This window comes from Mugil cephalus, chromosome 21 (assembly GCF_022458985.1).
Source record: "Mugil cephalus isolate CIBA_MC_2020 chromosome 21, CIBA_Mcephalus_1.1, whole genome shotgun sequence".
Taxonomy (NCBI): Eukaryota; Metazoa; Chordata; class Actinopteri; order Mugiliformes; family Mugilidae; genus Mugil; species Mugil cephalus.
Genome location: NC_061790.1, coordinates 4,800,953 through 4,827,045, shown reverse-complemented (window position 1 = coordinate 4,827,045; position 26,093 = coordinate 4,800,953). Strand labels below are relative to the sequence as shown.

General features: G+C 41.6%; 1 protein-coding gene and 1 non-coding gene across 21 annotated transcripts in view; one reads left to right on the top strand and one right to left on the bottom strand.

Annotated features, from left to right (window-relative positions):
• The window catches only part of ptprk (protein tyrosine phosphatase receptor type K), a 112,676-nt gene that overhangs the window by 39,488 nt on the left and 47,095 nt on the right, over nt 1–26,093 (bottom strand). For all 20 annotated transcript variants that reach the window (XM_047574461.1, XM_047574466.1, XM_047574465.1 and 17 more), the window contains 8 exons: nt 21,727–21,887; nt 21,035–21,086; nt 20,877–20,935; nt 15,041–15,122; nt 13,473–13,585; nt 12,579–12,753; nt 4,813–4,925; nt 2,951–3,131 (listed from right to left, as the gene is read on the bottom strand). In XM_047574461.1, the coding sequence (XP_047430417.1) occupies nt 2,951–3,131; nt 4,813–4,925; nt 12,579–12,753; nt 13,473–13,585; nt 15,041–15,122; nt 20,877–20,935; nt 21,035–21,086; nt 21,727–21,887 (936 nt within the window). The remainder of the gene's footprint in view (nt 1–2,950; nt 3,132–4,812; nt 4,926–12,578; nt 12,754–13,472; nt 13,586–15,040; nt 15,123–20,876; nt 20,936–21,034; nt 21,087–21,726; nt 21,888–26,093) is intronic.
• On the top strand, nt 1,308–1,380 carry trnaa-agc. Its single transcript has one exon. It is a non-coding gene; the product is annotated as a tRNA-Ala (tRNA).

Genomic DNA, 26,093 nt, shown 5'->3' with positions numbered 1-26,093 from the left:
TGCAAAGGAAGACATGAAAAGAGACTAAATAAGAGAGGAGAGGGAGAAATGAGATCCTTCCTGTTATCATATCAATTGCTCAGCAGTGCGTGTGATGTCTCCTCAATATTTTATTAACTTTATTGGTTTTTAATTAAACTGTGATTTGTGTGACGGCATGCTCGGGCTTTCGCCTCATCTGTTCGTTCACACGATTTCCAGCGTGTGTGTGTGTGTGTGTGTGTGTGTGTGTGCGTGTCTTCATTACATTGTATTAAACTGAATATTCAGTAAACTACAGGTGGTGGGATCAGACAAACCTAACCAAACAGAAAAAAAAGTACAGGAATCATTACCATTTAAATAACATTTCCACCTGGTGTGTGCGTGTGCCTCGCTCTCACAACAAATACAAACACGCCCCAATCCATCTCCAGTGCTGTGTGTGTGTGTGTGTGTGAGTTTGACTGGAAGCAGAAAGACATTAACAGATAGGAAACTATCACTAAAATAAAAATAAAGTCCGTAGAATACACAGCTAATAGCTGCTTAATAAGTTTCATTATTTATGAGGAACTGTGCCTAATATGTGCACTGTTGTGTTTAACATTTGAGTTAAAAGTGTTCTGTTAAGAACTCTACTATGTTTTTTTCCCCCTTCGCCATGGTCTCATAATGGATTGGAATTATTTTTACAGGTCTCAAATAACATTGTGCATGCGTTATGTTTTTCCTATTACTCTCTCCTCTCCAAAGCTGCCTCCTCCGAAACCCTAACACTAACGGAGAGAACACAACGTACGGAACTAACGTAACACTTTAAGCTATTTGGTTGTTCACTAGTGTTTGTGCTCTTGATTTTTTTTAGACAATGGAGATTTAAAATGGTTTTAAGGGAGTGGGTCAAAACCCTCCAGAAACGACTCTAGAAGCAACGTGAACTAGGTCATCTTTCAGCAAAGTTAGACTGAAAGCTGTCAGCTGTTTACATCGAGTGCATTTTATTTGCCGACTCTTTATTTAATCTCACATACATTTGTCCAGAGAACGGCACGTCTCAACAGACTTTTACAGGTTTAATACAGGTTTAGTACATACTGCAGCTATTTGTCGCTGAATGCAATATTCATGTCTTTACAGTATTGATAAAAAAAACAGAGCAACAAACCGACAACTTAGCACTTGTTAGCAAAGAGAAGTTTTCGGCTGTTATATTGCTGTAAACTAAGCTAAAGTATTTTCACAGTATGCAACTTGCGATATAGTGGAATACAGGTAACTGTTCAATTTTATTTTTGCAATTTCCTTAGTTGGGTTGTACTAACAAAGGGGAATTAGCTCAAATGGTAGAGCGCTCGCTTAGCATGCGAGAGGTAGCGGGATCGATGCCCGCATTCTCCAGCTGAACATTTTTCTGCAAATTCCCCATTGTGGGACAGATAAAGGTTTTCTGTTCTATTTTATTCCATTAATACTCAGCTAACATTAGCCGGTAGACGTGGGGAGTTCAAATAATCCTTTGACACTGTGAAAGCTAGCATTTTGGCTAGATATGAGGATTTCGTTGTGAGAGTTTCACACTTTTGTTGCATGTTGTAGCGACAGATGATAATTCATTGGACAAATTCAAGACAAAAAACATTAATCCAGACGTTCACGGCCCAAAACATGACTTTTTCTCTTATCCATATCGATATTTTTTCTCATCCCTATTGAGCATGTTTCAAAATAAGTCTCACATGTTGGAAACTTTCTCAAAACTAAAAATATAGACATTGTTAATGATTTGTTGCAGTGTTGCTGCCTTAAAAACTGCTCTCGACATTAAAGATTAATAATTTTCCCACTCTTGAACTTATCATTACGATTATTTTCTTGTCAGTAGACAAAAAGTGTTCACAAATACAACGTGAGTTGATTCAATTTTCTAAATTCATAAACATATTTTGCTGCTTCGCCGTGTTATCAGGGCATTATGTGGAATTACAACAATGAGCTAACGTCTTTGTGATGAACGCAGCTTGAATGAGTGGGAGAAGATTAATTTCCTCTTCCTGTCAAACAGGAAACTGTTCAATACGCGCGTCGCCTGAACAAGTCTATGACTTCCTCTCCGTCAATAAACACACAGAGACACACACACAAACACATTCATTCACATCCTTCCCTCACACACACACACAGGTTGGCAGACATCAGTCAGACCCTGTGGTTATGAGTTTTCATCTCTCTTTCATTTTCGCTCTCCAGTTTCATCATTCTCTCGCCTCTTGCACCCTCTCCTCTCTTTTCCAGCCTTATTGTTTTTCATCATCTCTCCATCGCTCCCCGTTCTGTTTCTCATTCAAGCTCATTGCTTTTATTTCTGTCTCTTTCTCTCTCATATCAAACCTCCCTCGCTTGCTCCGTCTCTCTCCCCCAGGCTGACTGTGTTTATATTTCAGTCGTTTATTTCTACAAATGTCAGACAGTGTTTCTGCCCCCCGTCTATTGATCCACAGAGAGCGAAAGGGGATGGGGGGGGGAGCCAGCGACGAGGAACGAAGCAGAAAGAATGATACATTGGAGGAGGAACGGGAGAGATGAGAGAAGGGAGGATGGAGGAATGAGGTGAGAGGAGTGAAGAAAAAAGCAGGATGAGGAGTGATAGAAGGTGGAGGGAGCCTCCAGTATTTTAATCACTCTTTCTCTCAGATCACTGAGCAACCGCGGACTGACTCAGGCTTTTCGCCTCCTTTCTCCTCCAATTCCGCACCTCCGCTCTTCTTCTTCTTGCCTCGTCATCGGACAAAAAAGTAGATGCCAAAACAATAGACGGACAGATCGATAAATAATAAGAGAAAACTTGCTGCTAGATCTAGTTTAGCACGGTTTAAGGTTAGAAAACAAGCCTTTTATTTATCCATCTTTGCAGAATTTATTAAAGTATGATGAGGAAATAACTTAATATGAAGTAAGGGTTGTAGTGTACCTGCACATTTGGTCCTAGTGATGAGCGGCGGTCCAGCTTTGCCTGTCCCTCCTTCTCCTGGTCTGGTTAGCAGCACTCTGATCTCATACTCTGTGTCTGGGTCGAGGTGCCACAACTTGTAGTTGGGAGAGTTCACGGCGTGAGTCTCGGTCCAGCTGCCTGATGTCATGCGGTACTCAACCTACAGGAATCAAACGTGTTAGCGTTAGCGCTGTACAAGTGTTTGGTATTAGAAACAGTAATCGTGCTCCGTGTTAACTGGCAGTGTCCGTGTACGCATTTACTCAAGGTCAGTGTTTTTTGTCGGGAATGAATTCATTGTTAACCCTCTGGAGTCTGCAGTAGATTTGGCAGGTTTTGACTGCTTTTGGTTTTATCTTTATATTTCAATCTTAAACATTGGCTTGTTTGGTATCCTTCTTTTCAGCACATCCTCACCTGTGTGATTTAACATATTGGACCTAAAACCAGAATAAAATCCAAGTAGGAAAAGCTAGATTTTACATGTGTCCTTGTCTTTTATTTGTGAATGTGTTTTGAGTTTCCTGTTTTATTTTGTTAAGTTTCTTGGTTTCCTGTCTGTTGTGCCTCTTTGTGTTTTCCCTTGATTGCTTATTGGTTCCTCCCTGTGTGATTGCCCTCATTCGTTTCACCTGTGTCTCGTCACCCGTCGGCCCTCTGGTGTATATATAGCCCTGCCTTTCCCTTTGTTCCCTGTCATGTCATTTTTTTTTGTTGTCCACATCATCCCATCTCTGTGTTTTCTGTCTCCAGTGTTCTGTTTTTTTTTTTTTTTTTTTTGTGCCATGCCAGGTTTCCTACGTTCTTGTGTTTTTTCTTTGACTTCCCCAGCGCCTTTTGTTCTGTTTAATAAAGACCTTTTTTTTTGTTAAGCCCGGCCTCATCACCTCTCTGTGTCCTGCACTTGGGTCCAATCATCCCGTGACAATACACATCTACTCAGAGCCTACATCGCAGCCTCGAGTAATAAATGTTGAACGGAAGTTACTTTTTAAGGAATCCCTGAGACACTGGAAAGACATTCGAGCAGATGGTGCATAAGAAAATAGACAGATGTGGATGAGAGGAAATTCATTCATGGATCATTCACAGACGTGTTGCAATCTGTGTCACCGCAACATCTGACTTGTGCGGCACGTTACAACATGGGGCACAGAGCTTTGCCGTTACCTGCACAAAAGCATGAGTCTAGCTTAACTTAACCGTGTCTGAACCATAACTTAATGTGAGTTAACCCTATCTGGGGCTAAGGGGGTTAGGGTTAACTTCAGCACACACATTTTAAGTTGCGTCCCTGCGCCTCTCAGTGAGGTTTACAAACATGTGGTTTTCATTGAGCCCATCAGAGAAGATCAAGTCTTCAAGTTTAACTTCTGCATGACCACTGATTTATTAGGTAACATGAAGAAGTGGCCTAATGTTGTGATAATGTTCACAAGTGTCTGAATCGGTTCCTTATGTTCTAATGTTTCATGTTTCGCCCATGAAAATTAATATACATAAATATATATTTTAAATTTCAAAAAAGAAAAAATAAGTCTGTTTTATGCCGTGTAATAACACTCTGGGGTTAAAATCAGTATTTCAATGAGTGCCCTATAAATGGTTAACAGTAATTGGCAAGTAAACACATGTCTATACAAGACGCTGAATTATTCATCTGTGTCTGTGTCTTCCCCTGCTTTCTTGTAAAAGAATAAATGGTAATTATCTTGGTATTTTATTGCCAGTGACCGAGCGGCAAACTTTGATTGAACATCACCGCTTTGATGTCTCACTTTACAGTGTCATTACGTAGATTTTATAGCTTAAAAACATCCTGCGTGGTAAGAAGGACTTACCTCTTTCAGTATTATAGGTCCATCTCCAAATATGGAGTTGGCGTTGAGCTGAATCAGCAGGTATGTGGGGCCGACTCCGAGCAGCTGGGGTGGGGCGATGGGGTGGGGAGGCTCTGAGGAGACAAAACAAATGAACACGGTCATAAAAGATGGTTTTTAAAGTGCTTTACTGGATGAGTGAAACCCACCAAGACACGGTCTGTGGACTCAAAGGAGCCACCAAGTTCCTACTGGTATAAATTACCACGGGCATCGTAGGAGTCATGAGACTCACATATATATTCTGAGGTACGGTCGACTGTTTGGTTTAACATGCACAGAACTAATTTGTGCATCTTCATTCTCATTCTTTACAACCAACCAAGAATCTTACCGAAATATGTTTTACTTCTAGGACTATTTTGTAGATACACTTCACGTAACAAGCTCTGGATTCGGTCACTTTCATCCAACAGCAACCGTGGTAGCTGTGTTGTTTCACACATTTATACACTATACATCAAAAGCTTCCCACCTTCAAAGAAAGAAACTGGAGGGCTTTTACTGGGCAGCGGCTTCAGGAAATGTCAAACACAGTGGCCGGTGCTTTGAGTAGGTTTCAGACAAAGAAAGGTGGAAATTTGCTCGTCTTAACTGTTCACACCAAAGTGTCTTTTACACAAATGTTTGTGGAAAGAGATTAATGCTACTGCACCATTTTGCATCTGGTGTGCAAGTGGAAGAGGACGTGTGTGTGTGTGTGGCAGTCACTTTATATTTTGCAAAATTTCCCATCTTTCCCTGAGTTGATGCTTTTAGGCGAGAGCTGTGATTGGTCCACTTGGAAGTAGCGTGTTTCCACCAGCAAACTGATGCAAACTGATGGAGAGATTAAGTAGGGACTTGATTGTTTTGGATCAATAAAGATCGATGGAAAGATTAAGTGAAGAGGTTCAAATATACAAACATTTATATGACTCATCTAAAGTTTCAGTCACCATTGTTCAAAGTGGCAAAAAATAGACAGCGCCAACTAGTGTCTGGGTGGTGTTTTTACATTTTTTTACTATGTCCCGCAGTTAAACCTCTGTATTATTTGAATAGCTTAATATTGAAGGCAAAATGATAATAACAAAGTATATTTATAAACAGCGCTGGGCCAAGTTTAATATAGAACACATATAGAAGGTAGGGGGTCTATATGAACGTAGAAATGTGACGGATGTGTGATGGTTCAGGGTGATTGGCAGTTTGAAAACACACAAAAATGCATCAAATATTCATCTGATTGACACACACACACACACGCACAAACACCCACACACACACATGAATCCATCACTCTCCACACACGTGCAGCGTGATCCGTCTTTCATACAGTAAATCATTCAGATTTTATCGGACACATTCTCAAAACCCACTATCAGCCGATCAGTATTCAGACGGGAAAATATTCCGTCTTCATTTTTAATTTTTTTTTTTTTTTTAGCATTCTAGCTTCAATCACATCACATCAAAGTAAATCCTGTTTAATCTAAATTAAACATGCGCCCGTGTGTGTTACTGCTCCAATAATAGCTATATTTTGCATTAGTGTCACCTCTGGTTTCCTTTGTGTGTGTGTGTTTGTGCGCTGAGTGTGGCTGTCAGAGAGGTGCACGCTGGGAAGTGTCTTTTTAGCAACAGATGAAACACTGAAGTTTGACAGCACATGCACAACCACAGACACACAAACACAAATACACACACACACACACACACACACACACACACACACACACACACATACATGAACGGGCCGATGGAGTTGAATCCAGATAATGAATGTTGAAGCGACTTCAGAAAACCAACGACGTCAACAACATGTCAGCTCGCGACGCCGTCAAATAAACAAAGTAAACAACAACGTGATTATTAAACAGATAGAGAAATAAGGAAAAGCATCGAATATTAGAGCCTCTGTCTGTTTTCAGCTTGTGTTAACTCGAGCACGCGTCTGTGGCTTAAAAAAATCTATTGGAAACATAAATAATGATAAAGGAAATGTAACTGGGTCGTTATGTGACTCCAGAGAAAAAACAAGAGCTGGAACGGGTTCACATTTTAGATTCCCTTCTTTATTTGTTCTGCCACTCGTCATCTGTACGGCTGACCTAAAAAAAAAAAAAAAAAGAACTAAGAAACCATCAGTGGAGTTGTTGCAATATTTTGCGGCGGGTTTGTTGTCAGCATGTTTTTTATTATTAATCACATGTGTGAACCCTCGCATCATTTTTTTTTTTTTCTTTTTTTTGGGTCAGACGTAAATGAAAATAACAAAACAAATCAACACCGGGGAACCACTTCAAATGCATCGTGTCGATTCCGGCCCGAAAACCTGCCTGTGTTGCTTCATTTGTTTTTAGTGTCAAGATTCTTCTGATTTAAGTTTTCTAGGCTGGTGAATACGCCTCGAGACAGAAGCTGAGAGAGTAAAGAAAAGACGAGAAGAACGATGCACACATTCGGTTGGTGACCCGGCGCCCACCAGGCATGTTCTTCTTTGTTGACCGTCGTCAGCAACCTTGTCAATAAAGTTTAGCTTTTACAGAGCGCTGCTGACATCACTAGGAAACTTACTGGAGGACATCCGACCTCCAGAGCTGCAGAAGCGTGTCTGTGCGCTTCAGTTGCATCAACATCCAACAGTGGTAGTAGGTTGTCTATAGTTTCTTAACGCCTGAAGCTCCACCTGTCACTATTACTTAAGAGGCCGTGCTTGTGTGTGCGAGTCTGTGCGTGTGTGTGTGCTACCTTAACAAATAAGATATTTTAGATAATTACAGATTGGATGAAGCTGCGTGAATTAAAATCTTTGTGATTGTTTAGAGATTTCTAGGCCACATGTCTATAATAAAAGCTGGCGTGAGGATGTGAGTATATACATGTGTGTGTGTGTGTGCATGTTTGTGTGCATGATGCGAACTGGCATGATGATGCCCTCTGTTGCCGTAGGAACCGGAGGGCAAGGCCTGATTAGAGGCCTCTGACCAAACCTTAAGTGACACACACACACATATACATACAGTCAGCTACTTACACTTAGATTTATACTCCTCGTGTTGTTTTTCTACAACAGGGGTCTTCAACGTTTTTCAGGCCAAGGACCAGAAAGTGATGGAGAGATTAAGTAGGGACCCCTCTACCTGCTGTATGTGTTCCCTTATCCCTTTACTAAAATATACTGGATTCACGTTAATGTGTATTTAAAGAAATTTAAATTTGTGGACGGAAAATAAAATAAATAAATAGAAATATCTAATCAACCAAAGATTTTGCGACCCCCCTGCAGTGTCACCGCGGACCCTCTAGGGGGTCACGGATGCCCAGGTGAAGACCTATGATCTACAGTAAAACCTATAAAAGCTGCTGTTTGCCATCATCCACCTACTGAATCCATCCATCCATGGATGTTGATGCTCAGTACTGTTTTTGGTGTCTGTAGTGTTGTGTTATGAATACCAGCCTTGTTATATCTGATGTGATTAATCTGGTTTACTTTTAAATTTTCATGATATCATAGATATTCAGTTGAGTTCCAGTGAAGAAAGACGAAAACCTAAAAATTAGTCTTGAGAAAAGCTGCAGGCATCACATTGTTTTACTCAAACTATTTAATTTCAACATCAACAAAAACTAATCAGAACTGCTAATAAACAGAGTATTACAGGAGCTTCTAACTGCTGTTTACACATGGGGCGGCCATCTTGGTAACTCAAGTCGCGGACAGTGAGGCCTCTACGACTTTATGAAGAGAAAATCCGACTTTGGGGGGCGTCTCAGATGAAAATTGCAACTCAGAACTCACAAATTCTGACTTCAGAGTACACTTCCTGCTTAATATTTCCCCAAAGATGAGTCATATAAATGTTTGTATCTCTGAACCTCCTCAGTTAACCTTCGCTCCATCTACACAAAGCTCTTACAGTCTGCGTAGCCGCGGAGCGTAGTTACGTAAAAAGAAAAGGTCTAAACCACTATGAGTCAAATGTTTCGTAGGTGCAAGATGCCGCCATTTATATCCAAAATGAAAGATATTCACACGTGTTCTGCTGAAGTAACAGGGAAAAAGTGTGAGAATCATCTGGGAATCCCATGTCACAGCTCTCGTGACACGCCTCCGTCTTGAAAACGTGCTCCTTTTCTCTGATCTCGACAGCTCCGGCGCACAATAACGGCTCATCTTTGTCATCTACATGTCATAAATATCAATAGACCATTTCCTGTGAGTACCTGCGCCGAGGCAATCTCACATCCCCCAGCGGACCACTTTTCAGGGCTTTGAAGATGAAACCTGGGTTAGTGTCCCACCGCCAAACAATTTGAATGTATACGGTTCATATTTCGGTTACGATTTCCTCTCCCCCTTTTCCCCGTTCGTCATATATTCCTCCACCCCGCTCCTGCTTCTGCTCTGCCTCCAGCTTCAATCTGATCATAAATAAATATATATATATATATATAAAAAAAAGTAAAAACATTAGCAACTCCGTCCATATTCATGGCCGTCAGTGTCCTGCAGGAGCTTCAAATCTCCAACAAGCGCACTTTTTTTTTTATTTTTTCGCAGAAATAAACATATTCCCTGTTTCTTTGATTTCTCTCTGGCTCTCATCTCCCATCTGATATTTCTTATAAATAAACATGAGGCTCCTCTCGTTCCACACACTCAAACGCGCTCCCTCTTTTATTGTGATCTCTTTCTAACAACCAGTCTCCAGATCAATATTCATAATCGCCAATATCCCTCAAAGCTCCAAAAAGCTTCCACCCTTTCGCAGATTGTGAAAGCATCTGCTTTTTCAAAACTGACGCCGGGCGATGAAACATGTGGCTCCCTCCCTCCATCCCTCCCTCCCTCCGTCCGTCCGTCCCGTCTTATTGAACCGGAATCTATTTTCATATATGTAGATTGGTCCTATTCATGTTTAGACACATGTCTCCTGCTGCGAGGATTCCTCATCTCCATCTTCTCAGCCGCCTTATATTCAGAAAATGTGTTCTTAATAAATAAACATTACCTACTTATGCATTCTTACTAAATCAGCAAGGTCCTAGAGAGGGGAAACAGGAAAAAGAAAAAAATACGTCTCTCAAACTGGCAAATTTTCTTGACCGGAGGAGAAACACGTCTATGTGTTCCTGGCGCGGGTTCGTGTCCAGCGACGCAGACAGTTGACAGTGTAAGAGCTCCATTAACCGAGATCGCCCATCAAATATTCATATTCACGTTGCTCGCCTCGGCTTTGATTTTTCCACTTCTTTCTCCTCAGCCATCCCTTATGCAGAATAATAAACACGACTCCGGCTCTGCTGTTTACATATTCAGACATATTCCTGATTCTGATATGGATATTCTGCGGATAATGAGCTGACTATTTACATTTAACTTTTCTCCACCGTCTCCCACTCCCCTCTTTGCTCACCCCCTCCCTCCTCCCCCTCCTCCTCCTCCTCTCCTTTCTGTCACTCCCGTATCAGTCTTTCTGAATCTTTTCCGCCTTCTCTCCCCCCCCACCCCTCCTCCCCTCTCTGCCCTCCTCCTCCCTCTCACTCTGGGAGATGAATTGAATATGTAAGCTATTGGATGTGAATGAATAAAGAATCCCATCTCAAACACACATTGGTGACACCTTATTAACCACATGTCAGATGCACATGACAGCTGGAGCACACACACACACACACACACACACACAGGGTCCACACCCGCGTGTGCACACAGACGACAATGGAGCTAGTTCATTCAAGCACCCACCCACACACACACACACACACACACACACACACACTCAGAGAGAGCATGTGCACGCACACATTCAAACACAAGCCTGGCAAACTCATATCTACATACACTCAACATGAACTCTCCTCATTAGTATATATATATATTGAGTTTTATAAGTCAGACACGCGGATGTGCATCAGGTTTGACTTTCCAAAAGTTACACAAAGTTCGTCGTGACGCCGCACGTGTGTAACTGGGTCAAGGGAATAATGGAAGAGCCAATAAGACACACGAAGACGAGCAGCGATCGTCCAGATGCAGATGAGAAGATGCAGAGCGGGGAGTGTGTGTGTGTTGTGCGTTAGGATGCAGCAGTGCTGATACTGGATTTGTATATTTTTGTTTTCACTCTACATTTCAGTTCAATTCCCACATACATCGTCCCAATACACGGTCAGCAAATAATCTCCATCCTGATTTCACTTCGTCATAATTTCCTGTTAGATACAGGGTTCCTCATTACTGCAGCTCCTTACATTAGAAACGGTACCAGTGTTAATAAATGTGTATTGCAAAATCCATCCTCTTCCATTATATTCATAATTAATTATGCTGAATTGTCGTTGAGAGCCACCTCACAAGCCTCTGTGGGTTTTTTGGTTCCTCCTGCACATTCCTTTCTCAAACTTCAGATTTTTCTCTTAATGTACTGTTAAATCTTAATGTACGCTTTGTTATTATATTGATCTGTTCAGCATTCTCTTTCATTTAAGTACTAATAAATAAATAAATAAATAAGACTTTGGAGGGTTGCGTCTCATATTAGCGCCTCTAGAACCAGAAAAACTGAGAAAAACTAATTAAATTAATTGAATTGTGTGTTTGTTGTGCTAATGTTAGCATGTCTTACTGCCTTGTGACATAGTAGTAACTAACCTAGTGTTTCTCTATGAACCAAAGAGTTAACACAAACAGTACTTTACTGCTGTTGTGTTTGTTTTAGGTTTGAGCTAGCCTTTGAGCTAGCCTAGTGGCTAATGCCTGGTTTTTAGTGATGAATGACTCCTTTGGCTAAGCAATTTTAACAACTTTGATATGATAATGGTTCTTAAAACATCTTACCAAAAGGACTACAGCTGAAACTTAGCCAGCTGGCTAACACTGTCACATTCACTATGAAGCTGATTAATGTGCAACGTCCTTTTTGAATAAATAAAAACATCAACACAAATTAGTCAAATCCTGATAAAGATAGCATGACATGCTAAAAGGACCACAGCTGAAAATTAGCCAGCTGGCTAACACTGGCACATTCACTATTAAGTTGATTAGTGTCCTTTCTAAGTAACTAAATAAAATATTGGCTAAGTTTACGGCCATGTTTCTTGCAGATAGCGTTAAATCTTTTTTCTCCTTTAACAGTGGAAACACTACTTACTATCCTATCTACGCTGGGAGACACAAATAATGAGACTGTACATGGATCATCAGCTGGACTGTTGCAGCTTCAGGCTGTGTCCTTAACTCACTCTGTATTTACCAGACGGTGCACGACATTTCTGTGCGTCCAATGAGGAGACGCAATTTTTTTTTCACGAAATCACGAAGCAAAAGTCGCTTAGCAAGCCAGCGCCAGCTAATAAAATCAGCTACGAACAATTGGCTGGTGAAATCTGATGATTGGCTGAAGCCTGCTGCCCATCTCGGTCTTTGACTCTGGTGACCCTCTTTGTTTTAAAAATGAGATGTACGTATGTGCTGTGTGACGGCAGAATGCTCAGACGGCACAGAAGGTAACTGAGATGACCTCCAAAAACACTGAGCCATCTTTGCTCTAATAGCTTCCTGCTAAATCTGTAAAAAATAATCTTCAAACCATCTGATAGAAAATAAAAAAAATAAAAAAAATCAGAGCTGCAAACAGGGAACAACACAAAGAACCACAGAGCTGACAGGAAATCAATCAAACAACCTTGAGAATATATATAAATAAATATATATATATATTTATAATCCTCACCTCTGACGATAAGACCCGCAAAGTTAGACACCCCGGAGCCGCGCTCTGATTGGGTGACGCAGCGATACAGATCTTGATCCTGATTAGTGACTTCTTTGAGGTGGAAGGAGGCGGCGAAGCGTCTGTGGTTGATGTTTTTGGTCAGGGCCACGGGAATGTCTTCCCCGTTTCTCCTCTGAGTCACAGAAAAAAACAGAGACAGACAGAGATCAGGTGCTGCAGAGGCTGTGGACAGTTGAATGCCTTGCTCAAGGTCAGTAGTGGACCACACATGTGCACAGACACACACACAGACACACACACACAAACCTCTGCCTCACTGACAGCAGGTTTGGAGGTCATGACTACAATAGAGCTGTAATGAAATCAGCAGCTATTAAACTCTTAATCATGTTAGCTGCTGGATGTATGGCCTGGAGTCACACTCTGTGTGCGTGTGTGTGTGTGTGTGTGTGCATGGATGACACTGGACATACCACCAGTGTCTTTACGGAGGCATGTTGAGTTCTGTTTCCTCTCTTTGTGTTATCTGTGTGTCTACACTTGGACGTTAATCAACACCAGATTTAAAAGTGATCAAATCAGACAGTATCGTATTAAAGGGCTGCCTCACCCAAATAACACATTTTCTTATTCAGAAATATGTTTTAAATTTGCGTAAACAAACTCATTAAAGATAGTCGAGCAGAATGAACTTAATTTGTCAGTCAGTGGTTTAAATGTTTGGGATTTCAGTCATTTCTGTAATAGAATGAGAAAAAGAAACATCTTATACATTTGATGTCTGTTGTGTTTGGATGCAGATGGTTTAATCCACCCCTCCTATAGAAGGCAAGTTCGTCACATAACATAAAACTAACACGTGAATGTGAATTTTTGCGTGTGCGACTGTACCTGCAGCCAGAGCTTATTGTTGGTGTCGCGTCCTGTGGCGATGCACTGAAACGTGGCGTTCTGTCCGGCGTTCACCTCCACGTCCCCGAGGCGCAGGAAATGAGGGGACTTATCTACACAAAAACAAAAACAATCAGATTTAATTCATAGAAACCGCTCGCGCCGTTAAACGTTTCCCACTTGGGAACCGGGTGACAAACAAGTCAGGTTATCACATGTCAGGACGCGGCGTTATCCCACGTTCATTATCACCGCAATTAGATTTTACTTTTCTTTCGCTCGGCTCACAGAAAAAAACAGAGAACAGTGGTGAATTGCCAGCACATATAGTGTAATGTGATTCACACAGCCTCTTAACTACCATGCAAAGATATGAAATAAGCCTCGTGGAGCCTGAAGATGCAGTTCTGTTGTGACATTTTCATTCTGGGGATGCGATTGCAATCATAGATAGCGACTCCTGTGGTGAGGGAAAAAGCAGACACACACACACACACGCACACATGCATTCATGCAAACGCACACACGCACACACACAAACCTGTGTGTCCAGAAATGCAGCTGTGAGAATGAATGCTTCCACTGTGGAGACTAAGTACTAATTCCTTTTCAAATACTTGCTCCTTCCTATTAAGAGTCCCGCTGCTCTGCCTTTAAAAGACTTGGGGTTCCTCTTTTTATGTTTTCCAAGATTTCTGGTCGAGGTCTAGAAATGTCATATTGACAACTTCCGACAAAGACGGGGGCCGCTGGGATGCCGGGACCTCACACGCTGCGCACTGGCTGGCAGAAGACAGTTTATTTTTATGACTTCTAATCAATAGAATCCATTAGGAAACAGAACAGACCTGGAGGATTTCACAGTGCTGCTGCTGCTGCTGCTAGACGGATGACTAAAAGGAGTTGTAATAGCTTTCTTTTTCCAACGCGAGGACCCTCCTGGAACATGCCTATGGCTTTAGATTAACAGACCTTTCCGTTAACGGTAACAGTTTTGTCGTCACAACTCCTTCTTTCTCTCTTTTTTTTTTTTTTGCCTCCAGCGGTGAGGAAACACTCAAGCGAAGGAGAGAAGAAGAAGAAGAAGAAGACTTGAGACGTAGTGAGAATTTTAAAATGGATCGCAGCCCTCATCTCTTTCCTGTCAGTACAGAGACAAGACAGCTACTGTTCACTCTCTCTGTGTGTGTGTGTGTGTGTGTGTGCGGGTTAAAGAGAGAAAATGCTGAGTGGTCAGAATCTTCTCTCTCCATGATTGCCCTAATACTGTCTCATTTCCCGCTTCACTCTCTCCTACTCTCTCTTCTTTCTCCTCGCAATCTCTCCCCCCCCCTTTTTTTTTTTTTTTTTTTAAAGTTCTCTCATCTTCCTCTACGGCTCGTCTTTCTTTCCTCCCGCCGCATCCCATCCCCTCGCCTCCTCTCCCCGTCTCTCCCCGTGTCACCTTCCCACTTATCTACCCGTTCGACTGCAACAGAAACCATCCCAGGTACAGTCTAATTAGTGGCCAAAGCTATCAGCGTCTACTCAGCGAACTAGGACTAATTGCTGGCATGCTAATGACTCACCGCATGGGTAGCTGAGCACCTGAATGTCGTCGATGGCGATGAAGCCGGCTTTGCTGTCCGAAACCTCTGCTTCAAATATGACCTGAGGAAAAGAAGAATTTACCAATTACTGACATTAGAGACACTAACAGACGCAAAACCCAACATCTATCTTTAAAACTATCTTTGTTTTTCGTTAGAAGTTGAATTTGTTCAAATCTGCTGAGTGTGTAAAGTGTGTTTAATGGATGATGCATATTAAATACCAACAACTGCAAAAACAACAACGACGCGCAACGGTTAAATAAACACTTTTAGGCCCCATTACCAGATCACAAAAGTGTTTAGATGCACTCCAAGTTTAGATGCAGAGTGAGACGGCCGTGGTTTAAATTGGTGGAGGATCCACTGAGAGGGTTGACAGCTGCTGGCGGTGTGCATAAATCTGGACAAATACATCGCAGCCATCTCAACTGCTGCTGGATTTATACATTCTGGCCGACGCGGCGGGGAAGGATAAATGAAATACTTCCCGTTGGATCATAGTAATCTCCTTCGGTACACATAAAATGGCTTCCGCAGAAACGATAATAAGTAATGAAAGCTGGGGCTGGTGAGGCAGGGAGTGAAGGGGTGGGATCCTATCTGTTTGTTTTTCATTCCCGAGGGTTTCCGACTTCTTTCCCTTTATTTTACTTTCCTTACTTTCCTCCTCTCTCGACTCATCTCGTCCAACTCGTTTCTTTATGCTGCAAAACAGGGGTCTTCAACCTTTTTCAGGCCCAATACCTACTACATGTGTTCTATAGAAAACTATTCAGCCTAGTGCTATATATACATATACATTATTATTATCATTTTGCATCCAATATCAACTTATTCAAATAGTGCACAGGTTCATATATTATTATTTTTGTTTTATTTCAAACATGCAACAGTAGGATGACTGTGCAACTGCTCTAAACATAAACATACCTGACATAAGCATATATATAACTGTATATATGAAGTGTGCAATATGCAGCCTCGTGATTGGCTCAGTAGCAATAGGGGCGGGGCCTACTGTGTGCAGGAAGCTTAGATTGACAGGTCTAGGGTGGGGCTCTGAATGGCGTCTTCTGCCTCCATTTATCCCTTTACTAAAATATGTTGGATTCATGTTAAAGTCTATTTAAAGAAACTTAAATTTGTGGGGGAATATAATATATATATAAATATATATATAAGTGCAACACTTATGTCTTTTTAAATTGTGAAAATTACAAATGTTACACGTGGAAATGGGTTATTTTAGCCGTGGTGGCATGCTATAAATTCTACAGATATCTGTATGAAAATTTATAGCATGCCACATTCCCCAGAGGACGACTCCTAATTTCCTCCGGTGCCACCGACAGGTCAAGGTTTGGGCTCGCCGTCATTCAAATCTCAAGCAGATTAAACGTCTGGAAGCTTCTAGGCGAGCGGTGAGACGAGCGAAGTCCGTGAGACCGCGCGCTGGTCGTATATTTTGAGTGGAATCGTAACGTTTCAGTCAACAGGTGCTCCACTCTCCCTCCACTTCATTAACCGCGGATGTGAATAAAGACCCCTTCTTCCCCGCCTCCTCGCCCCTTCACTCTATTTGTTCCATCGTCACACCTTTCTAACCGTCCCCCCGCCCCCCCCGCTCTAATTTCTCTTTCCCCCGTCTCTCTGTTTTCTAACAGTGTTTGCTCAGAAAGGAGCACTGTATGAACAGGGGGGGAGGAAGAGGGAGGAGGAGGATGAGGATGAGGTAGCCATCAAAACGAGAGGCAGAGGGAGAAGGAGCAAGGGGGTGAGCCGTTGTTGTCATTCATCACCTGTAATAGGAAATCTGCCGTGAACTGTTTACCCATAGCTTATCATCTCCTGCTTGTCACACGCTCCCCCCCCCTCTCGGCCTCCCTCCCCTACCAATCTATCTTGTCTCTCCCTCCTATCATCTTTCACTCATAGCTCACTGCAGAGCACAGCAGAAAGACATCAGCTGACTTTTAATACCTTCATCTCTGTCTGTCTGACTGTCTGACAGCCACCTCGCTCCGGCGACTCTTATAATCGAGTTTCTTTTAGATAATTGGACCCGCCGACTTTTTCTTTTCCTCTCCGTGCACATGTGTACAAAAGGTTTAAATGTGAGAAATGCCCACGTCAAGTCCTTAAGCGTGTGTCCGAGTTACTAATTTGGAAGCTTCCCACTAAAACCGCAACATTTTTGGGTCTGGAATCGCTCCGTTGGGAACTGATTACGCTCCACCAAGAGCTGTGGTTTGTCCATTTGGTAGAGGAGTATTTTTGCCTGCTTCAGCATTCATTCATTTTGTAATTTGTACAACTCATCATTATTGAAAGTGAAGCAGGAAGTAGAAACAAAAATGAACCCTTTCTGGGAAAAAAGACGCAGCGCCGACTAGTGTTTGGGTGGTGTTTTACAGAGCGAGCCAGACTACGTAGGTTACGTAGCTGTCAACCAATCAGATTGATTGACAGGTTGGCTGGTTGGTTGGTTTATTTAATTGTCATGCACATTTTTGTTCAAGATGCCATACAGTAAACGTTTAAACAATTCAAAGATGGCAGGAAAAAGAACAAATCTTATGCATCCATCAACTCATACAACAACAAAAAGGTAAACAGACAACTCTTCCAGAAAAACCATAATGGAAAATTGTACACTTATGTGGGATACAGCGTTTTCTGCCTTAATGTTTCTTCAATAAATCTGTCTCAAACATAAGTCTCCTCCTTGAAGGACCAACTTAAAATATCGTACTCAGACATCCAAAACAAATGGTGATTCTTCCCCTGAACCTTTTCGAACAAGGACGTCCTCAGTTCGTTGTATAACGGGCATTGAAGCTGCTTTGCCAGTTTTCATGTGTGCTTAGTTATTTTGCTCTGCTCCTTGTGATTTTTGGATTTTGCTTTTCTCCTGACTCAACAAGTTAAGACTTTCTAACCAACCATCTGTGCCTTGGGTCGTGCAGTTGAGTTTCTTGTTAAACAGAGTAAATATATAAACCCTCGTAATTAAATAAAGTTTTTGCAGTCGGGGCTTTTCTTTTAGTCCTTTTTGAATTCACAGTGAATGAGTGGAATACATTGTACACCGTGGCTTAGGGTTTGGCTCCACATGTTGCTTTTGGTCAAATGAGTGTTTTGGTTTGAATTTGTTGACAGAATTTGACAGAAAACATCAGCTGTACTGTGATTACACAAGATGGAATGGTTCTTTCTAATTAATTTCTATCATTTGGGGTCTGTAATAGATTAAAACTTTAGATCTGAATCTGTGGTTTGTCATTTTCAAATCAGAAGCCAAGTCTTCTGGCAGTGCAGTCACAGCTTAGTCACGTTTCCCAGAAGTCAAAGCAAAGGTGTTTTTTTTTTTTTTTTTAAATTGTTCTCGAATCGACCGCTCAGGAAATGATCTTGCATTATTTCCCCAATGTCTAAGGTCTGTGCACATTTTACCTCCTCGTAGAATGTCATTATCAGTTGTGTAAATCTGTGCATGTGATTCTGGTCCGATGTGATCGTACAGGTGTCAAACACTCACCGACTGACTGATCTGGGAATTATGAAGCAGGATTATTTATAGGTTGTGTTTACAAGTTCTCACACAGCCAAAGCGACTGTGAAACGCTGAAGGCTAAGGACTGACATATCATCACTCCAGAGAGGAGTCGGGGCGATAGCATACATCCTCTTATCATCCCACTGCATATATATCACTCTGATGTATTGATGTGAGGGCACCAAACCAAATATGCTTAAAGCTGCAGGGAGGGGATTTTTTTTTTTTTTTTTTTGAATCCTGTTAAATGTAAATTGGTTTTAGGCTCTCTGCACACATACTTATAAGAACCAAGACTTCAGGTGATGTATGTTAGAGTGGTGAGAAACAGCAGAAAACTTCACGAGTGTCTCATATCCAGACAGGCCACTAATAATTCATTTACCTGCTATTTACTTTCTTAATCAATTGTTTAGCCTATGAAATATTAAAAAAGTAGAAAGTATGAAAAAATCAATGCCAGCGGGAAATTTATTGTTTTGCTGGATCAACAATCTAAAACTTTAAATATTTATTCTTCTTTGAAATGTTTGGACCAGCAAATTTTGGTGCATTTTATTTCAATTAATATTTAATTGCCTATTCCATTGGTCTTCAATGTTTTGATGGAGAGATTAAGTAGGGGCCCCCCTACCTACTATATGTGTTCTATATCAAATTGGGCCTAGTGCTATTTATAAATGTACATTATTATTATCATTTTGCATTCAAAATATTAATATTTTTGTTATTCAGTAGTTGGCTGATGGAAGTGAGCTACACTGTTACCTTCTCTCCTGCTAATATTGCAGCGTGATTTCACCTGGGGACTGAATAGGCTCTCGGCCAATTGTGGGGGGCACCTGACAGAGTCAGTGTGTAATATTCAGCCTTGTGTGTAAGGGGCGGGGCCTAATATGTACAGGAGGCTTAGATTGACAGGTCTCGGCTAGTGTGGCGCTCTGCGTCAAACTGTGCGGTGTTGAGACAGCTCCTGTATCGCTGAATGAGTGAAGTGTTTACTGGAAGACATCGTCTTCTGCCTCCATTTATCCCTTCACTAAAGTATGTCGGCGTCATGTTAATGTGTATTTAAAGAAATTTAAATCTGTGGGGCAAAATTAAAAAAAATATGCAGAAAAATGTCTAATCAACCAAATATTTTGCGACCCCTCTGGACCTCAAAAACAGGCTGTTTAAGACCTATGGCCTAGTCCATATTTATGTACAGTCACCTTGGGGGACTTTTGAGAAGCTGTTTCCCTCTTTCCCGTCTTTATACCATCTGCGCTGCAGCTACAAACAAATCAAACTGCATTGAAGTCTGGAGTCACGAAAACAAAGCTGAGGTTTTAACTCAAAAGTCGAAAACAGTCATTAAAAGCTTTTCTTAAACGTAGCTGTTCGGGCATGTGTGCATTTTGTGTCTGCATCCTGTTCCTGTGTCAGTGTGTTATGTCTCCATGTGTCAAGTCTTTCCCCCCGATGAAAGCGTTCTCATTACAACTCAAGCTAAAGTGCTAACACAGAAGCATGTTGGAACATGAAAAGAAATTGCTTCATAACCTCAAATCCAATAACCTGCTTCACAGCCTGAAAAAAAAAAAAAAAAAAACTACAGTACATAAGCTTCGGCAAACCAGGATGATTATGTTCAATTAAAACATGTTGACACACGAGTTTCATGCCGGTGATCTCCCCCCCCATCGTCACCGAGGGGGACTGGGCTCCAGATGGGCCATTTGGATGATGCTTTCACACTTTGCCTTATAGTAATATTATGTATTCCCCAAGCAGTGTGTGTTTATATGATCCGAGGCCGCGAGAACAGTCACAGACAGGCTATCCGGGGACACGCACGCATCTGTCAACACCAGCCAGCGCACAAACGCAGACTATGTTGACGAATATAAATTAAGAAAGGAGAAAAAGATAAGTTCGGAGCTTAAACCGACTACTAACGTTCAGGTCGGGTCAAACGGGAACTCGTTAAAAAACACAAGCGGTGACAGCGAAGTCGTCGTCGTCGTCGTCCGGCGCGGTGACGCACGCACATGCATGCGAACACATGTGCGCGCAAACACGCTCTCTAAGTGTCTTTCTAGCCTAATCGTCACCTCCTGAGCCTCAGTCAACACTAATAAATCAGTCGCCTGCCTCACAGCATGCACATGTGGTCGCCTTTGTTTGTGCACGTGTGCCTAGATTCACATCAGCACTGGTTAAAAAAAAAAAAAAAAAATGTACGGAGCCGTCGGTTGTTATTTAGACGTTTACCTGATATTCGTTAGGCCAAAAGGTGGAGACGGCGAGCTCGGCCCTGAGCCAGTCTTTACCTGATAACGACAGCATCAGAGTCAACATACGCAAATGAAATCCAAACACAGTCAGAAGAAGTGAATTAAATGAGACCGCGAGGTGAAGGAAGTCTTTACCGGTGTAGGATGTCACGTTCCATATGGGGTTGGCCAGAGGACCCTTGTTTACCTAGAAATAACACAGGAGACAGTGTAAGTTCAGCTTTAAAAGCCTTTCCTGGTTCACTCATTAAAGACCAAATCAAAGAAAGATGGCGATAATTGCAAGACACATCATCACATCACATCAAGATATTTTATCTTATTATATGTCTAGAAATTCTGTTTTTTTTGTTTGACGACACTGAAAACCAGAACAAAAGTGCAAGAAAAATGATGACTTGAAGATACATGTTCGACAAAACAACATAATATCAACATTAAAGTTCCTTCCAGTTGAGGCGAATGTTTGTTTTCTCGAGAGTCTGTGTTATATTGCAAAATGAACTCAATTAGGAGCCCCTGCATTGAATTTCTGCGGTGGTAATATTTCAGAAAATCAAAAGCACATTTTCCCATAAATCCTGTTTTGTTTTAACCGAAGAGGCTCTGGTCACCATCTGCCACCGTGACAAACAAAGCGCTTAAATTTTAAATAAAGCAATGCAGCTTGAGCTGTGTAATATTAAACCAAGGCTAAGAGGATGTAAAGTGCGGACGGGCTAAACGAAATATATTTGGCCTCGAATCATTTTGTTTGGGGGACTGTCACGAAGACAAATAAACTACGTTATTTCTAACGTCTCTCTCGCTGAGCGTGTGCTCAGTACCTTCACCAGGACGTTGAGGGTGCCGGGGCTGGAGCCGTCAGGACTGCTGAGGAGATAGTTGAAGTCGATGCAGTGGGTGTCGTTCTCCTTCATGACGGGCAGCTGAAACCTGGCCTTCTCGCCGATGTCGTACTGAGAGACGTCCACGTACATGTAGGAACCTGAAGGCGGAGGAAGGAGAGGTGGCTTGACTTGACTGAGCTTTTTGTGAATCTGACCGCAGATTAAATTAAATTAAATTACATTAAAAAAGACCCATGAATCAGCTCATTTATTTCCGTGTTTGTGCTTGTGCACCACATGCAACGGTGGCCTCTGTGGAGGTAGTTAGTGTGTGTAGACAGAGTGAGCGTTATGACTACGCTTACCAGAGAGTGGGCTGTGTGCCCATGGCGTGTTACATGCACCTACGTGAACAAAGGGATTGATCTGTGTAGCTTAGAAGAGCCAGTAAAGGCCTAAAGTAAATTACAGCTTTGGAACGACTATTAAACCTACGAGAGAGTCTTTTCTCAGTTGTTTTTCTGATTTATGACATCTATAATAATATGACCACCTTCCTAATGTTGTGTAGGTCTCTGTTGTGCCAAAACAGTTGTGAGTCATCAGAAAACTCTTTAGGTCCTATGGGTTGAGCTGCAGGGACTAAGTGGATCATCTCACACATACTATGATCAGTTTGGGATCTAGTGAATTTGAAGGCCGGGTCAACACCTTGTGCTGTTTTTCATGCTTTTTTTTTTGTTTTATGGGGTGGGGGTGTCTGGTCTGGTCTAGGTGGGTGCTACATGTCGAAGTAACATCCACATGAATGAATTCTAGTACAAAAAGTTTCCTAGCACAACACTAAATTGTCACAAAGATGGTTTGAATGTTATTCACTTCTCCGGTCGGTGGTCATAATGTTATGCCTGATTGGTGAATATACAGAAGTGAAGATTCTTCTCAAGGGAGGGAACATCCAACCCATTGCAATATATCACTACCTGCACCTAGCCAGTCGTGTTGTACACTCACTTGCTTTTACTTCTTCTGTAGCGGGGAATAACGTAGCGGCAGGACGGCCATTCTGCCCATCCAGATGTTCTGGTAATCAACTCAGACCTCAAGCAGATGTTGCCGGACTGAAGTGATACGCTATGATAAATTGCGATCCTTCCCTGCTTGACATTTAATCTCACATTAGCTCATCACAAACTGAGAGAAACTAGCTCATGGCGCCATTGATTAAACTATCAATCAGTTTTTGTTAGTGATTAGTCAGTTATTAAGTAAAAAAAGATGAATAAATACTAGTTTCAGCCTCTCAGATGTGAGTTTTGTGTTGTTTTGTTGGACAAAAGGTGAAATATGAAATGCATACGATGACACTATGGCCTGCGGGATATTGTGCTCGGTATTGTTTTAATGCCTCCTGATATTTCTAAGCACCACTGGTTTAAGAAGGATTAAAAATAACAATGAAAATAACACGATTTTTTTTTTTAATTCTCAAACATGGAATACAATAGAGCTGCTCGATTGAATAAAATGCAAAACAATAATATCCTATATAAAGTGCCTAAACAGAAACTGGTTAATTCTATTTGCACATTACACCATAGACGTTATATACTGCAGAACGGGCCGAGGGACAATGGTGATTATCTGTTATTGTTTAGCTAATCTACCGTGGGAAAACTCATTTCTCTGCAGAATAGAGGCTTTAAACTGATGCACACACACAAAAACAAACACACACACACACACATCGGCCTTTCACCACGCTAGTTATTGTTCCCATCTTCTTTTCTCTTCATTTCCTCTCTTTCTCCATCATTACTACCCAATGCCAGACACAAAAAAAAAAAAAAAAAAAAAGAGGTAGGACTGTGTAATCTTTCTGAATGTCACCAACAAGACACAAAACGACTATATCCAAACTGGACTGGAGCCAGACGGACAGGAAGCGAAACAAGGCCAACACACTCCCTCTGCCTCCCAACGCCGTAATCTAAAACGAAACACATGATGGACGCCACTCCTGCTCCTTCATTTCTGGCTCCGGTGCTAAGATGGTGACATGAGAAAAAAGATGGCTGCCAAGATGATGTGCCCGGCTAAAAATACTCCTATCAGTCAGAGACCCAGATATGTCAAAAACACACACACACAACAGTGAAAAATACAGTATAACGCTGCAGGCTGCAAAATCCAGCAAGGGTTTAACGCAGGTACCAATTATTAATTTGTTTCTGACATAATTGGCAATAATAGTCCGTGACAAAATAACAACATAATAATAACACCCGATCTGGAACAGAAATAGCGTAATTAGAGTAATAAAATCCTGAGAGGACTAGAAGCTGATACTGAAAGGGAGCAGACCCTGTGATGCCAAGAACATCTGACACCTAAAGTCTGCCCACTTCCAAAATGGCTGACGTCGTCCCTCAACTGCCAAACGTCCAAAATGGCCGCTAATAGAATGATTACACAATGTAACCGTGAGGCTAAAAATACACCGCCGTGACAGCCTTAAGACCCAGATATGTCACGACGACAGCAGCGTGGCAGACGGAGGGACGGTGTTCTTTCGGCGAAACAATGCCAGCTCGCTGGTGGAGTAGCAGCCGACGGGGGCAGATTCATTTTTAGCGTTTTAAAGTGACGGTCAAACTGCGTGGGATGCAGAACGACGGGCAACTGCGCGGAGTTAATATTCCACCGTGGGACGCTGGCAAGAAGGGAGACCGCGTAACTTACGGGACCAGAGTATTTTTCTTTAAATAAACTTGCACTGGATGAGGGCACATTCAAGGATTTCAAAGCTACTGGCCAATCATTTCTCTTCATCCCATGTTTACATTTACATTAAATATTTTACATTGCCATTATTATTGAATTTCTTTGCTTAATATTTGTTCTAATTGTTAAATTTAATTTCGGATTTCTCTATAAAAGCCCTTTGATTCCTTTGTTGCCTCTGCGTTATTTATTAATTTAAGAAAACAGCAGATTTTGTGAAGCAGGTTTCAATTTACCATTATATCAGACAATGAAAATGTAATCGACCACCAAGTACTGTGAATTTTTTCATACAAATCAAGCAATCATACTGTCATCTTTAAAACAAATAAACAACCTTCTGAATCTGAATGATTCACGGATCGATCTAAAATTTAAACTTTTCTTCTGAGAGAATATTTTAAAACAGATGGATAGATTAAGTAGGGACCCCCTACTTATTATATTAAACTCAGCCTAGTGCTAATTATAAATATACATTATTATTATTATTCTGTGTTCAATGTTAAGCTATTCAAATAACACACAGTTTCAAATATAATTTTTAAAAAAATATATTTTTCAGCGTGTAATATGCAGCCTCGTGATTGGCTCAGCAGCGGCAAGGGCGTGGCCTAACGTGTACTGCTGACTGAAAGATAACGTCTTCTGCCTCCGTTTATCCCTTTTACTGAAATATAGTGGATTCATGTTAATGTGCATTTAAAGAAATTTAAAAAAATATATAAAAATGTCTAATCAACCAAAGATTTTGCGACCAACCTCGCCTGCAGTACCTCCGCGCAACCCATAGGGGTCGCTCTGTTGAAGACCCATGTTTCAAAACACAATTCAACAAACTTGTTTTGTGAAGCTTAGAGGTTAACTTGAAGAGGATGATTAATTAAATCGATATTATAAGGCTGTTAAAGCGTAGCTGCCGTATTCATCATTATTCTGTCTTTATTAAAACACCCAGCGGTGGACAAGAGGTCGGCTCTGTTGCAGTTTTTAATAGCTTTTTTTTTTCTTTCTTTTTCTTTTTTCTCCTCCCTTATTAGAGCGCAGCAGACAACGAGAGGAAAGGGAGAAACATGGAGAGAATGGCATGCCAAATAGGCTTAGAGTGCTACTGGCTGACAACATTATGAGTCAAGAGTATCTGCTTTAGTCCGCTGAGCCACAGAGCCCCAGCCCATGAATGTTCAACTGGCACAATGCACATTGCCAGCATAGCATCCAGACCCTGCCATGGTCACTGGTGCCAGCACCAACCCCCGGAGAGATTACACAGAAGAGTTTTTTATCTCCATTACAATAACTGCCAAACCATCCCTCAATGTTGCCTTAAGCACAAATGGCGATTAGCAACTGGGACGAATCAATACGGGCTATAAGGGACAAAAGTATAATTGTTGGCTATGAAATGACTCTAAAGTGATTCTGCATTAAGCCGCTGCTAAATGACTCAATTTTCTTCTGCCACTACCTCTGACAAAATAAACCCCCCGAGCTACTAATCAACAAAATAAAGTCAGTCCCAGGGGCCTTTTAGCCGCTAAATACACTTAACAACTTCCCTAAAACAATGGCGCTAACCA